Source organism: Cornus florida, unplaced genomic scaffold, assembly GCF_030987335.1.
Source record: "Cornus florida cultivar Cherokee Brave unplaced genomic scaffold, ASM3098733v1 CherokeeBrave_3.0.0_Hap2_Chr07, whole genome shotgun sequence".
NCBI lineage: Eukaryota > Viridiplantae > Streptophyta > Magnoliopsida > Cornales > Cornaceae > Cornus > Cornus florida.
The window spans coordinates 3,234,141-3,249,740 of NW_026775577.1; the positions used below are offsets into that span (position 1 = coordinate 3,234,141).

The 15,600-nt window shown below is 31.1% G+C and overlaps 1 protein-coding gene and 2 non-coding genes across 3 annotated transcripts; 2 read left to right on the forward strand and 1 right to left on the reverse strand.

Annotated features, from left to right (window-relative positions):
* The first annotated feature begins 2,795 nt into the window (after nucleotides 1-2,795).
* Nucleotides 2,796-2,891, forward strand: LOC132268049 (small nucleolar RNA snoR1). The gene has a single exon (XR_009469191.1). It is a non-coding gene; the product is annotated as a small nucleolar RNA snoR1 (small nucleolar RNA).
* A 539-nt stretch (nucleotides 2,892-3,430) lies between these two features.
* On the forward strand, nucleotides 3,431-3,566 carry LOC132268055 (small nucleolar RNA snoR77). The gene has a single exon (XR_009469196.1). It is a non-coding gene; the product is annotated as a small nucleolar RNA snoR77 (small nucleolar RNA).
* Nucleotides 3,567-8,303: 4,737 nt separating this feature from the next.
* Nucleotides 8,304-13,391, reverse strand: LOC132315767 (cinnamoyl-CoA reductase-like SNL6). The gene is made up of 5 exons (XM_059814169.1): nucleotides 13,008-13,391; nucleotides 11,765-11,946; nucleotides 9,916-10,110; nucleotides 9,063-9,216; nucleotides 8,304-8,803 (listed from the first exon to the last, which is right to left on the reverse strand). Exons 1-5 carry the CDS (start codon nucleotides 13,270-13,272, stop codon nucleotides 8,508-8,510), a joined length of 1,092 nt encoding a protein of 363 aa, XP_059670152.1. The 5' UTR covers nucleotides 13,273-13,391; the 3' UTR covers nucleotides 8,304-8,507.
* Nucleotides 13,392-15,600: the final 2,209 nt, after the last annotated feature.

Below are 15,600 nucleotides of genomic sequence, written 5' to 3' on the forward strand. Positions count from 1 at the left end.
AAAATATAAGGAAAACTCCAAGTTTCAAATTGAAAGAATTTGAAGGAAAAAGTAACAATAAAATTACTAGTATACCGTAGTAATTATGTGTTTTTGTTCCCATTTTTAGAATTAGTGCATTATTCTTTTTGTTTTTACCACTCACAAAGTAAAATAATTTCCTTATTTTTTATTTAAATTTTAGTTTCAAAACACAATAAACTCTCTTTTCCAGATTTGAAAGGAGGAACAAACACCACAAAAAAAGTTGACATTGTTCTCCTATTTCCTTTTACCCTTGCAGAGAAGGTGGAAAAACATTTTGAATATTAGCAAAGCCTTCCCCATTTTGGCAAATTGACAGCAAAGGAAGGGTAAAATGACAAGAATGCCCTTATCATACAAACAGGGAAACGTGATAGTGACATTTAATGAATATAGCTGCTGAATTGGATGTGGGGGTTGGACCTGATTTAAATCAATTGCCTTAAAAATGAAAAAGTGGACTTTGTAAGGGAATGTGAAAGGGACAGAGACACCTCAGACAGGAGCCAAGTTTGTGAAACAATTCGCATCAGCTACACCCCCCTTTACATATGTGAGTCAGTATGTGAGGAACCAAAAAATAAAATCAACTTTTTACTTGTCTTGTTCTTACTTACATAAGCTGTGAAACATTGTTGGTTTTTGTACACACAATCCATCGTCTCAGTTGTCAAAATAATTTCATGAGATTTTTTTCACAATTTTTACCATGTTTGGCACATGATTAACATGCTTCATGTGAGATTTGGTACCATTAATTTTGGGGAAAAAGTCTTGAATCTTTCTTTAATTTGTAATGCATTTGAAAATATCATCTTTTGTTATTGTATTTTTAAGTAATTGTGGACTTATTGACACGCCCGGATCTTCTACGATAAATTTTGGTGTTGTAGTGATTGTTATACTGATATTTCCAGTTATATGTAATGTGTTGAAAATCACTGTATAACACCGCCACAGATGAAGAATTACCGCAAAGGATCTGGGCTCGTAGGAAAAAAGAGATAAGATGAGTGGCTATGAAGATGTCACCAAAGGACTTCAAGCTCTTGCTTAGAACTTTTTTACTGCTCAAAGCTCAAGTCGTCTTCTGATTTGCATCTTCAGGTTATGAACACTAGTCTTTCCACTATATTTAATAGCTCAAATTCAGTAAAACCAAACTATTTCATGAAGTATTGTGAAAAATATGTCTAGCCTAATATACAAAATAACAAATTCAATCAATGGTTTCCCACTCATGTCAAGAAAATTTTGCAACATTTAACATAATGGAATGGAAGTTAAATACTAGCTTTAGTAAAAATTTTGATAATACCGGATATATTAAGCATGGTTGCACAAAATTGTTGTTGACAAATTGCCACACATAGAGGCATCTTTGTAATGTGTCTGTCTAGACTGTCTCTGTATTTCTCATAATCTCATGTATTTACTCATACCCATGATAATATCTAGGTTTGCATTTCAACCTTGATGGATCAAAATCCTTTTCAGCCTAGTATTCTAAGGTGTGTGCAGGGACGGACCAACAAAGTATATGAGAGGGGTGGGCGGGCAACTTTTAACCCAAAAATGTTGTTAGGGCAATAGTGGAATTTTTCTATACTTTTAGTGGGGCAAATTTAACATTTTATAGGTATATAATTCGAAAAAATAAAATTAGTAGGGAATAATTTCAGTGGGGGCAATCGTGGAAGAGCATCCCAACGCATTCTATTTTTCAATATTATGTGATCATGTAACAATTGAATGGTTTTGGTGTGCGCATTCTACACTTGTGGGTCCCAGCTCTACTTGTGTAGAATCAAGTAGAGAATGTACGTTTTAGAATGGTGGGAACATTTGTGTCCTTTTATTATTTTAAATAAATTTATGGTGTATGAGGAGTGTGTGTGGATAAATTTTAAAAATAATAAAATAAATAAGTGTAGAATATAAAAGATGGGTGCCCAACAAGGGAGATAAATCTTCAAAACATTGTGTATAACTATGTCACCACAATTGCTAACATGTAACATGATAATACACTTTATGAAAGCTAGAATGAGAGTGGAGATGTTGCATTGGGATATTCTAACACCATTACCTCAAAACTGTCTTGGTCATAAATAAGGAAAAATGATTTGTAATCTGAAAAGTCATTTAGGTCACTGAGAGGCTCACATGCCCTGCTCATAACGAGCCATTGGATGCAGTCATCATATCAAACTCTCTATCACGACTCTTTGAATAAACATATCTACATTCTCAAAATAATATTTATCTATTCAAAATAATAATATATATATATTTTTTAAGTTGAAATATTAATATTACATCATTCAAAGTAAATGTGTTTTATGTGTATAACAAAACAAAGTACAAAAATTTGTTTTGGAGAGTGGAGAGTGGAGAGCATTTGAATCCCACCCTCAAAGGGGGTGAGAAGTTGAGAAAAACCCTCCAAACACACAGACACACAATAGCAAGAGCAAGCCCACAAGCGGATCCACTTTACTGAATGGGCCAGGAATATACCATCTTTACCATCCCAGTTACCAACTTAGACGGGGCCTTTACAATTACCCATATAACAAAAGGCCCAAAAACAATCTATAAAAAGCGAACACGGTTCCTTCCCCATAGCATCATTCAGAAACCCTAGATGGTATCAGCCTTTAGCGGCTCCTGCGGTTTTTTTTTTTTCTTCTTCTTCGTCTTCTAGTTTAAAACCCTAATTCTGATTCAGTAGTTATATCTCTTTATACGTCTTATTGATGGTGGGTGGTGGCAAAGATGAGCAAAGCTTTATTTCTGACACCTCTTGTATGAGAAGTGCCTTTGAAAAGGCTCTTCTTTGAGCACACAAAGCAACCCTCTGAGCCCAACGCTTCTTTATTTAATTGCTATTTGATTTTACTAATGTTTTTGTGTTGATATATATGTATATGTGCAATTGATCATCTGTGATTGTTTATATATTGGGTGTTCAGATTCATATCAAATCTAATTTTTAGATTTGCTTCTGTTTGATTAACCCACTCATGCATATGGATCTACAATTTTTTTAAACGCAATTACATGTATTTTTAACCCATGTAAATCTAAATTTGATTTTAGCAATATTTCTGTTTATATATATATGTGCAATTCCTATTGTGTATATATATATTGGGGCTTATAGATTCTCTTCTGTAGCGTGCTATAATGTTTTTGTGTGTATATATATTGGGGCTTATAGATTCTTTTCTGTAGCGTGGTATAATGTTTTAATGCGATTACATAATTTTGATATATGCACACACACATATATATATGTGCAATTCCGTTTCGACATATATATATAAATTGTTGTAATTGCGTTAATTGCACCTGTGTCAATAATTAACACAAATAATTATGAAAAAAAAACGAGCAGAAATTCAGGCAGCCCCCTTCCTTTAAAAAGAAAATGGGGAGGGAGGTGTTAATCTGCTCGGAAATTGATCTTGTGCTCTTCAGACTTTGCCGAGATTGATTTTTCAATCTTTGAAGCTGGTCTAGTAACGCATAAGTACATTCCAACTTTTAACTCCAATGTATCATTATTTTTGTTTTTTTATTTTTGTGATATTTTTTATTGTTATTATTATTATTATTGTTTTTATGTGTAATATTGAAGATTTTGGTATTTTTGTTTGGATTATCTGATTTATTTTTCAATTTAAATGCATTCAATTGAAAATAAAGGAATGAATAGGAAGAATAGTTCAATTTAAATGCAGTATTTTGTCACTGCATTCATACTAACTTTAACTGTTTTAAAATTGGTATATATATTTATATATTTTGTACTCTTTTAATTTAATTGTAATTTTAAAAATGGTAAATACTCAATTATATGTCATAATATAAAATAATTTTTTATTATAAAAGAATTCATATTATATACCATATATATTTTAAATGGTGTATATATATGTTTAATTTAATTATAAAAAAAAAACTAAATCATGAATAAGAACCAAAACTGTTTTCTATTGTTTTGTTTCGTATTTTAAATTATTTGATACTAAATTTTTATAGAATCGAACTTTTAAATTTTTATAGAACTTTTAAAGAATAATTTGATCATAAAGTATTCCGTTTGTTAAAGAATGATTTAATTCTAAAGTATTTCGGTTCTGTTTGGTGTGTTCATTCTTATGTTATATGTTATAGTTTGATTTTAAACTTTTATGGAACAATAAGAACAATTTGATTCTAAAGAATTCCGGTTTTGTTTGGTGGTTTTATTTTTATGGTATAGTTTGATTTTAAATTTTTATAGAACTGTTAGAATGATTTGATTATAAAGTATTCTAGTTCTGTTTGGTTGTTTCATTTTATGATATAGTTTGATTCTAAATTTGTATAGAACTATTAAAGAACATTTCGGTTCTGAAGTGTTTTGGTTCTAAAGTATTCAACATTTAAATTTTTTCATGCACACTTTATTATTAGCGACTTAAAATTTCTAAACTTTTTGGCAGTTATTTTATAAATTTTATTTTTTGATCTTTGAGTATTAGTCAATCACATTACCAAATTAAACAATTGAGTAGGTTCAAAGCCGGTGTATACAAATAACACATTTTGATGTTATATTTTTATCTTTTTATAGGCAAAATATGATATAATTTGGCCAATTTTGCCCATGAATATTTGATAATAAATTTTTATTTTACAAATATTAATGAAATATTTACACCACGCTACAAATATGTTGGAAATGGACATTTTTTTCATTAAATTTTATCATATTTTCCAAAAAGTGCAACTTTCGTGTGGATCCCACAGACCCGATCATTTAATATTTCTCAAATACACTATTTTGTTTAAAAAAATATAATAAAAATAATAAAAAATATTAATATTTAGCCAATTAAATTATGAATATAAAAAAAATTAATTTCTCCATTTTATTGTTATATCCCTTTGCACAACCATTTTAAAAATGGTATATATATTTATATATTTTGTACTCCCTTAAATACTCAACTATATATCATAATATAAAATAAATTTTTTTTTTTATTATTATAATAGAAATGATATTATATACAACATATATTTTAAATTGTTTATATATATATATATAATTTAATTGTAATTTTAAAAATGTTATATATATTTAATATTTTGTACTCTTTTAAATATTCAACTATGTGTCATAATATAAAATAATTTTTTTATTATAAAAGAATTTATATTATATACAATATATATTTTAAATTGTGTATATATATATATGTTTAATTTAATTATATAAAAAAAAAACTAAATCGTGAATACTAACCAAATTGTTTTCTATTTTGTTTGGTGGTTTCATATGATTCTAAATTTTTATAGAACCGTTAAAAGAATGATTTGATTCTAAAATTTCTAAAGTAGTTTTGTTTGGTGGTTTCATTTTAATGATATAGTTTGATTTTAAATTTTTATAAAACTGTTAAATGATTTGATTCTAAAATATTATGGTTCTGGTTGTTTCATTTTTATGGTATAGTTTGATTCTAAATTTTTATAGAATATATTCTGATTCTAAAATATTCTGGTGTACTTTCAACATTTAAATTTTTTCGTGCACACTTTATTATTAGCCTTGCCGACTTAAAATTTCTAAACTTTTCCCACGAGTTCCATAGTTATTTTATTTAGTCAATCACATTACCAAATTATGATGCAACAAATTTAAAAATAAGAGATAGTTCTACCCAAATGTTGGAGACAAACAAATGTAGTAATTTCAAATGTCACAAGAACTGATATTTCATTACCTTAACAAAACGGATGTACACTCTTTTTATTTGCAAATAGTATTTCACTTAGATTTTGATGATATAATTGGGGCAATTTTGTCCCAAGCTAATATGAATATTTGATAACAAATTTTTATGAAAAAGTATAAATGAAATATTTACACCACTTTACAATATAGAATGTTGGAAAATGACTTTTTTTTTTTTCATTAATTTTTAGTATATTTTCCAAAAAATGTGTCAAAAGAGGTCATTTACACGCACAACTTCCATGGCATTACCACAACGGTATTTGAATGGATTATGGCCCTGAAATTTACTGCGTCAGTTCTTAGATATTGTGGATCCAGTATGACCATAGATCGAAATTCATTTAATATTTCTCAAATACACTATTTTGGTCTAAAAAATATATAATAAAAATAATAAATAATATTAATATTTAGCCATATTTCTCTGATGTTTGGATATATTTGCTCTCAACACACTACTCGATTTCATAAAATAATACAGTCTACATCGACAACAAAACGACATTGGATGAAGCCACCTTGAATTTTGTTTACACCACTACAATAAGCAATGTCCTAGTTTATGTCATGCTGCGACATTAGCCGGGAAAGCTTCATATCAGACAACTCGAACAGAATTCGAAAATGGCTGGATGAATTCCTTGTTGTCGTCTTAATTTGCATCGCAGTCGCCTTTGCCAACTCTTCTGCCTCATCCTCATTCTGATCACATAATCAAAGCAAATATACCTCCCAAACGCTGTCTTGTTCATTGCTTCAAACACATATACATGTCCCTCTGCTAATCTATTCACATCAACACTCGCCAACAATCCATCTGCATACATCTCTTGAACTCCTGCATTTTAACAACAGTTGCTGCGTCAAGCCTCTCTAAAAAGGCCAGTCTAGTGCACGAGGCTCTTGTCATTGCTCTTTTTTGCATGGATGGTCTGTTTTGGATTTGAATTTCAAACACGTGACTTCTAGGTCTCGATGGATGCTCAACTTACTATTGCGCCCTATGATTAAGCTTATTGGATTGAACAGAGCTTTGTAAACTCACACATGTAATGTAACACATGGAATTCTATGGAATGATGAAACTTTCTGAAAATTTGGAGGATGAAGAAAACAATAATACCTTTGAGATAAGCAATACTTGCTTGTTTGGTGGTTTTATGATTCTAAATTTTTATAGGATCGAACTTTCTGTCTGGTGGTTTCATTTCTATGTTATTTGATTTTAAATTTTTATAGAACTGTTAAAGAAAGATTTGATTGTAAAGTATTCCAGTTCTGTTTGGTTGTTTCATTTTTATGTTATAGTTTGATTTTAAATTTTTATAGAATTGTTAAAGAACGATTTGATTCAAAAGTATTCTGGTTCTGTTTGGTGTTTTCATTCTTATGGTATAGTTTAATTTTAAATTTTTATCAAACAGTTGAGAACGATTTGATTCTAAAAGAATTCCGGTTTTGTTTGGTGGTTTCATTTTTATGGTATAGTTTGATTTTAAATTTTTATAGAATTGTTAAAGAACAATTTGATTCTCAAGTATTCCGGTTCTGTTTGGTGTTTTCATTTTATATATAGTTTGATTTTAAATTTTTATCGAACAATTAAAGAAAGATTTGATTCTAAAGAATTTCGGTTTTGTTTGGCGGTTTCATTTTTTACGGTTTTGTTTGGTGGTTTCATTTTTATGATATAGTTTGATTTTAATTTTTTATAGAACTGTTAAAGAATGATTTGATTCTAAAATATTCTGGTTCTGTTTGGTTGTTTCATTCTTATGGTATAGTTTTGATTCTAAATTTTTATAGAATTGTTAAAGTACGTTTTGGTTCTAAAGTGTTCCAATTCTAAAGTATTCTGGTATACTCTCAACATTTAAATTTTTTCGGATTAGCATTACCGACTTAAAATTTCTAAACTTTTCCCACCCGAGTCTCATAGTTATTTTATAAATTTTATTTTTTGATCTTTGAGTATTAGTTAATCACATTACCAAATTATGATGCAACAAATTTAAAAGTAATAGATAGTTCAACGGAAATGTTGGAGGCAAACCAATGGGGTCGGTTCAATTGTCACAAGAACTGATATTACATTACTTAACAAAGCTGATGTACACAAATAACACAATCTTTTTATATGCAAATAGTATTTCACTTAGATTTTGATATAATTTGGCCAATTTTGCCCCCAAGCTAATATGAATATTTGATAACAAACTTTTACTTTACAAATATAAATGAAATATTTACACCACTTTACAAATATAGGATGTTGGAAATGGATATTTTTTTCATTAATTTTTAGCATATTTTCTGAAAAGTGTGACAAGGGGTCATTACATGCCACAACTTAGGTGACGTTACCACAACCTATTTTTGATATTTGAATGGTTTATGGGCCTGAAATTTACTGAGTCAGCTCTTAAATCTTGTGTTCCCACAATATGACAGATCGAAGTTCATTTAATATTTCTCAAATACACTATTTTGGTCTAAAAATAATAATAATAATAATAAAATATTAATATTTAGCCATATTTCTCTTATGTTTGGATATATTCGCTCTCAACACACTACTCGATTTCATATAATAACAGTCTACATAGACAACAAAACAACATTGGATGAAGCCACCTTGAATTTTGCTAACAGCACTACAATATGCAATGTCCTAGTGTTTGTTCTGCTGCTAACATTCACTACGACATTGCATTCTACTTGACATTAGCCGGGAAAGCTTCATATCAGACAACTCGAACGGAATTCGAAAATCACTGGATGAATCCCCTGATGTCCTCTTAATTTGCATCCCAGTCGCCTTTGCCAACTCTTCTGCCTCATCCTCCATTCTGATCACACGATCAAAGCAAATGTACCTCCCAAACGCTGTCTTGTTCATTGCTTCAAACACACATACATGTCCCTCTGCTAATCTATTCACATCAACACTCGCCAACAATCCATCTGCATACATCTCTTGAACTCCTGCATTTTGACAACAGCAGTTACTGAGTCAAGCCTCTCTAAAATGGTCTAAAAAGGCCAATCTAGTGCACGAGGCTCTTGTCATTGCTCTTTTGCATGGATGGTCTGTTTTGGATTTCAAATGCGTGACTTCTAGGTCTCAATTGAGCAACCTTACTATTGCACCCTATGATTAAGCTTATTGGATTGAAAAGAGCTTTGCGCCCAATGGAATGATGAAACTTTCGGAAAATTTGGAGGATGAAGAAGACTATAATACCTTTGAGATAAGCAATAGTTGCTGTTGGATTTCTGTGACAGAATTCGGAACCAGTAACCAAACCTGGGCAGATTGTTACCAGTTTCAACCCTCTCTGCTCGGCCACTCTCCATGCCGCCTTCTCTGCCCTCAGTTTTCCCAATGCATACCAGAGCTGCCATTGTTCAAACACCAAAAATATCGAAGTTTACAAAGGGTAAAATGTCTCCTTTGCTAAAACATTTACTTTGGATTGATACAGTGTTCAATGCACAAATGTCACATGCTATTACCAACTAATTTTGTCTTGTCATATAATTAAAAAGGTTCATCTATGTATTGGTAACTATCAGTATGTGTTAGCATTTAATTAAACAATTTGTTAAGATGAGATCGAGATCAACATTTCTAGGGGTAAGGTTCTAGGTCCATGACTCTATCTATAGGGTTTTTTGCCCCCAAATTGCCATATTTCCAATTGACTGAGAAAAACCATTTTGATAGGGAGGGAAAAATACCTTTTTGTCTACCATCTTAGCAAGAAGCCAAAGTAAATAACTGGTAAAATTTCTCCTTTAGATCGAGCGGCAAATCTATTGCATTGGATCCTATCAGTACGTGTTAGTATTTACTATTTAGTTTATCGGTGATACCTTACTAATGATATGACAATTGTGTGTGTGTGTATATACATTTTTACTTGTGTTGAATGTAAATTAAGAGATCATTGGCTTCTTGTTAATATGATATCAACATTTCTAGGCTTAAGGTTCTAGGTCCACGACTCTTATCTATGATCTGATTTTTGATGTCCCCAACTTACAATATTTCCAATTGAATGAGAAAAACCATTTTAGTAGAGAGTGAAAGGTACCTTTTTGTCCATGCAGAGAGATTCATCACTCCAGCATTCATGGTTAATTACAGAAGGGAGGTCATCGCGGGACTTGTCGTGCCAAATGCAGGCCAGAAGCGATGATGTGAGTACACACTTTCTAACCGATGATGTTCTTGCACATGCCTCCATTACACACTCACTTGCCTTCACTTCTATATCAGCCATGGATTTCTGAAAAAATACAAATTCCAAGGAATTATTCACATTGTGGATATAATTAAAGAAAGTAACTTCTATGAGAAAATCAATCTTTTTGTATGGTAGGTGATGATACACACCTCACTAAAAAACAGAGGACAAAAATGCTATAGGTTGAAGAAACACAAAGGTAGAAGGGACTCAAGAGACTTAAACCTTTTAATTTAATAAAAAAATATAAATTAAATACAATTTCGTTTTCGCACAATTAGATGGTCATATTGAACTTAAATGTAAAACCAAGAGTCACAAAAGCATCACATCACTCACTTATCAAAATGATGTTTTTGGCTCGAATTTCACACTTTAATAGTGAAATTTTATCACCACAATGGTGAAATTTCAAAGTAAATGTAGTGAATTTATCTTAAGGTAACCCCGAAAAGTATACTAGAGATGATCTTGGTTCCATGTACACAATTGAAAGGAGCAGATGAAAATTTTATCTGCTACCGGATGTTGCAAAACTTTCTTACAAGCTTTAGAGGCGGCATAGGTTAAAAGATGGATCAAATTATGTTACTACATTTTTCACTTCTCTTCTTTTAAAAGAAAACTGGTCTTAATTACAATACATGAAGGGCTTTCTGGAAATGAAAAAAGTAGTAGTAATAGATTGATACCTAACTTTAGCTGGAAAGCAACCCTTGCATAAATGTGAGGGCCCAAGTTAGGTGTTGGCCTGTAGAGGAATAATAGAGAGGCATTATGAATGCTGTCTTTTCAGATGTTACATGCATGTTGGACCAGAGAATGCTTCTCCATTCTCTAGAGCATTCTCAAGTGAATAATTAATTAATCAACTTTAAGGAGCGGTGGCGGTGTTGTCCGAGTGGTAAAAGATCAGAAATTAAGTGTCTCTATTACATTCTTTTAAGTTTGAATTCCCGACTCTCTAACCATTGCCGGGTAAAAAAAATAGGCCCTAGACACTTATCAAAAAAAAAAAAAATAGGCCCTAGACAATGTAATTTAGTAGTACCAAAAAAACAAAAACAAAAAATACACGTCACAAGCTAAGTGTGAGTATTTGTTGTTGGTAACGATTTCGGTTGGTCCAATTTCGATTGAAAATAGGTTTCTTGCAGTCAAAACGGTTCAGTGAAACTATCTCAAAAATTGTGTCAATTTATTCGTTTTACCATGTGATGGTCCAAACGGTCCCATACTTAATGAAGCGAATTTGGTATGACAACTACCCTCCGTATGATTATTTAGTTTTCACCTTAATTGTATCGGTCGTTAGGTAGGGCACATCACAGAGAGGTGGGCATCACACATTGGCTTGTTGAAATGCAAGCCAAAGGACTGCACAGCCTTTAGATGGAGAAAGTATTCAATACCCCGGAGTTACTTACATGAATTCCCGGCCAATGAAGAGTCGTGAAAACTCTCAATTTTCCTTAGTAGAAAATGCCAATTTTATAAGAAATGATGACTCTCCCTTGGAGTGGGTGTACCACATAGTAAGTACCCTCGGGATTTTAGGGCTGTGCAGTCCTTCTATGACACATATTCGGTGCTACTCTTCGGTAATAATAAAAAAATTTAATTCTTTACAAAAAAAATTAAAAAAAAAAAAAAAAAAAAAAAAGGGGAAAAGGAGAGAGAAAGAGGGAGGACTCACAGTATAACCAGAGACCCCTGCGGGGTCAACTAAGGCAGATGTGTGAAACACGCCATGGCAACCCTCCATTGCTTGAGCTAAGCTTTCAATTTCAGTTAATGAGGCCACAACTGCTTTCATTTTGTTGTTAGCTCCCCTCATCTCTCCTAATATTTCCATTTCTCTCAGCTTCTCTGCATCACCTGCATTTGTATATGTGTGTACGTATACGTTACATTACATGACTACATACATTAAAATTATAAAATCGCTTTCATTAGTTTAAATAAGCCTAAACAAATATTACTCAAAATTTTTGAAAAAAAAAAAAAAAAAAAAAAATTGATAATAATGATAATAAAAAAATAGGATAGTATGGTCAGCTAAGTGGTGATTTTCAATTCCAATAATTTTTATTAAAAAAAAAAAAATTGTGATACCATTTTATCACACTTTGTTGAAGATTGATTGTTTCAACAGTTCCAAAAGTATTATGACTAATAAGTGTTCATGACATATGGGGACGGATCTAAAAATTCATATGGGACAAATTTATATAGAGGAATTTTTTTCATAATTTCAGTAGGAACAATTTCAAAATTTTATGAATATAAATGCAAAAAAATTATAAATTTAGTTATATAAAATGCAATACAAAAAAAATTTCAATGGGAGCAGAATACATCCGTGCATGATGACATGGTATCATTGTTGTCTACTTGACCCTCTCGTTGGGTTTTTAGTTGGAGTCTCACTAATTCGTTACTTATTCGAGAATTTAAAGTGACTAACAAGTGATTTGATTATTGGTAAAAGATGAAAAGTAAAGGAAACAAAAAAAAAAGTTATAAAAATAGTGCTCGCACTGGCAGATACAGGGGTGGGCTCAAGCCCATCAGAGCCCACCCCAAAACAATTTTTTTTTTTTTTTAATAGAGATAATTTTATTGCAGCCCAAAATAATAAAAATAACATTCCTCTAGTTCTATTTATGTAAAGTTCTAGACTCTCGCATATAAAAAAAAAAACGTGTCAACTACAAAAATAAATTTTCATAAAAAGATAAATACTGTTATTATAAAATCAAGAATTCATGGAATAGTACGGGAAGTATATTCCATATATTCTTTTTGCTTTGGTCAAAACTAGAGAAATACAGGAAAATTTGGAACCTGACACCATTATTATATCGGCACCAATTCCCAAATTTCCTTGAAATTTCCGACCAGTTTTCTTGGCAACCAAACAGAGGAGTGGTTATCACCTTGGTTAGTGACGATGACCCGAACAGAGTATCCACGGAGTAAGAGTTTGCTCACGATAGCAAGGCCCAGGAAGGATACGCCACTGGTGACGCACACGACCTTCTCTTCTACAACGTCGTCGTTTCCATCTTTGTTCGTCCCAATTCGGCCTCTGAATTGCTCCTCCTCGTCCTTCCTCCTGTGCACCCAGGCGCAAGATAGCAACGCCTGACGCAATTCTTCAATCTCCGCCCTGTGGCTCTCCTCTCTCTGTAAAACCCTCATTTCTTGAAACCCAACTTTCTCAGACTAACATGTGCCGCCGCCTGTTCTGATAATTCAAAGTGCACATACACACAGAGATCTATCTATATGTGTGTGTGTATATATATATACACACACATATATATATACACTATTACTTATCCACGTATTGTATGAGAATGAAAGGAGGGAATTTATCTAGAAGTTTTTAGTCTTTGGTTATGCAAAAAGAACCTTTTCCTTTAGCCATAAAAGAGTCAAAACGGCTCGGCTAATTTTAGCAGCTCCACACCACTTGAGCCAAATATGTAGAATAAATTACACTAACCTACATTTGAGTTTGAGCAAATTACATACCGATGGGTAGACTTTAATATTTTGATATTAATTATATTTGGCTAAAATATTCAAACACCCATAAAATTTTCTTTTTAACAAATTTATTAATCAAATTTTATAAAACTATAATTTTATTCTTTCCTTATATTATTGTAACCTAAAGTCAATATTGACTTTTTACACTCAGAATCACTTTTCAATAGTTGAATTTTGGAAAAATCAAAGTAATAGTAAAAAATTGAACGTTTTATATGTACGTAATTTATGTAAATTTCATGAAAAATTAGTATAATTTACTCAAAGATATATATATATATATATATATATATGAAAAATGATGTGTTATTTGATGTGCTTGAGATGCGTAAACATATTTCTTTCTTCTGGACAAGTGCTTGATTATGACTAGAGTCTAGATATCATCAACTCTAGTCATCAAAATTTATACTTTAATATTGAAAAATATTTGTTTCTTCGTGAAAGTTGAGTTTTAAGATGAGAACCATTTTTTTCAATGCATGCCATGGTAGGTGCAATACGAAAAATAGAAGTGGATGAGATATTTCAGCTCTCATTTGATCAATTAATCACTTTATGGTGTATATTTAGTTGATATATACTGATTAGTTACGTTGTTAATAACGGAGAGAATTGACTGATTAATTACGTAAGTTGTTAGTAATTGAAAGAATCCACATGCGACGACTTTGGTCCAAATATTATTACTCATAAAAACTAGAAAGAGACACTGTGAAAATGAAAGCCAATAAAGCTAGACAACAACTAGCAACAAATATAAATTAAATTTGAAAAAATGCCCTCTTGCTAGGTTAAAAAATAAAATAAAAATTTGAAAAAAATGGAACAAACTTGGTATAACACTCTTAATTACAAAAAAGTACAGAGTCCACTGGACTTGGTTGGGTAAGTGAATTAATGTAAGCATGTCAGTTGCCTTTACGATCCTGCACATGATTTGCAATTTGGAAGCGGTGGACTGGTGAGATTGTCAGTAAATTAAAAATGGGTTTAGTTGGCTTTTGAGAGCATTGAAACTAAGTTGAGGACACACCAAAAGTGTTACAGTGACAACACATGCCAAAAATGTGATTTTTTATTGAGTAAAAATTTGCTCACCTTTTCAATTATAAAGAACAAAAGTTGCCAAGTCCAGTTACAATTTGGAGAGAAGATGACATATTGTCGAAACTATATAGAATTACGGTTCTCAACCCATATATATACTGTCTTGATATTGACTGTAATAATGGTCGCGATCTTGATGTAACATATTCGAATGAATATTCATGTAAATTGATTGATTTATAAGAATGTATAATAGAATTGAATTCTTAAAGAAAAATTATGATGATACATTGCGTATCGACAAATACAATAAATCATCATTTATATATATATATATATATATATATATATTATGATGAAGTAAGATGAGAGAAAATTCATGAGTGCTAGATGGTGGAAGTGAGATGTGATCCGTGATGAAAAGTACTGAGATTTTGGATAAGAAAAAATCTAGGTACTGTTTTTTATAGTACGTCTCCAATGATATTTATCTAAGTACGTACTGTTTTTTGTGGTCTCCAGTGTCCAGTGATATCCGTTTTCGTCATTGGAGGTCAATTAAAGTTGGGATGTTTTGATATCACTCAACAGTCTTTTATATTATCCTGAAAAACGGGGTTCCAGTAAAAACAAACTATTAATAGTAAAATCTAACAAAATTAACGTGAAATACAGTAGTAAAAAATAATTTTAAAAATTTAAATTAATAGATAGAGCAAGTGGTTCAAAATATTAGAGTCTTAAAAAATACTTTCACCATCTAATAAACAATATTGAACAATATTGCCCCAGTTGAATGTATAACTTTAGTCGATAATAAAAATCTAATTAGACTTATTTTGTATGGTTGAGGAATGCTATCAAAGAAGTTATTATCCTAGTTGATTTGAAAATTTGATTTAAGAATTATTTTATTTGAAATAT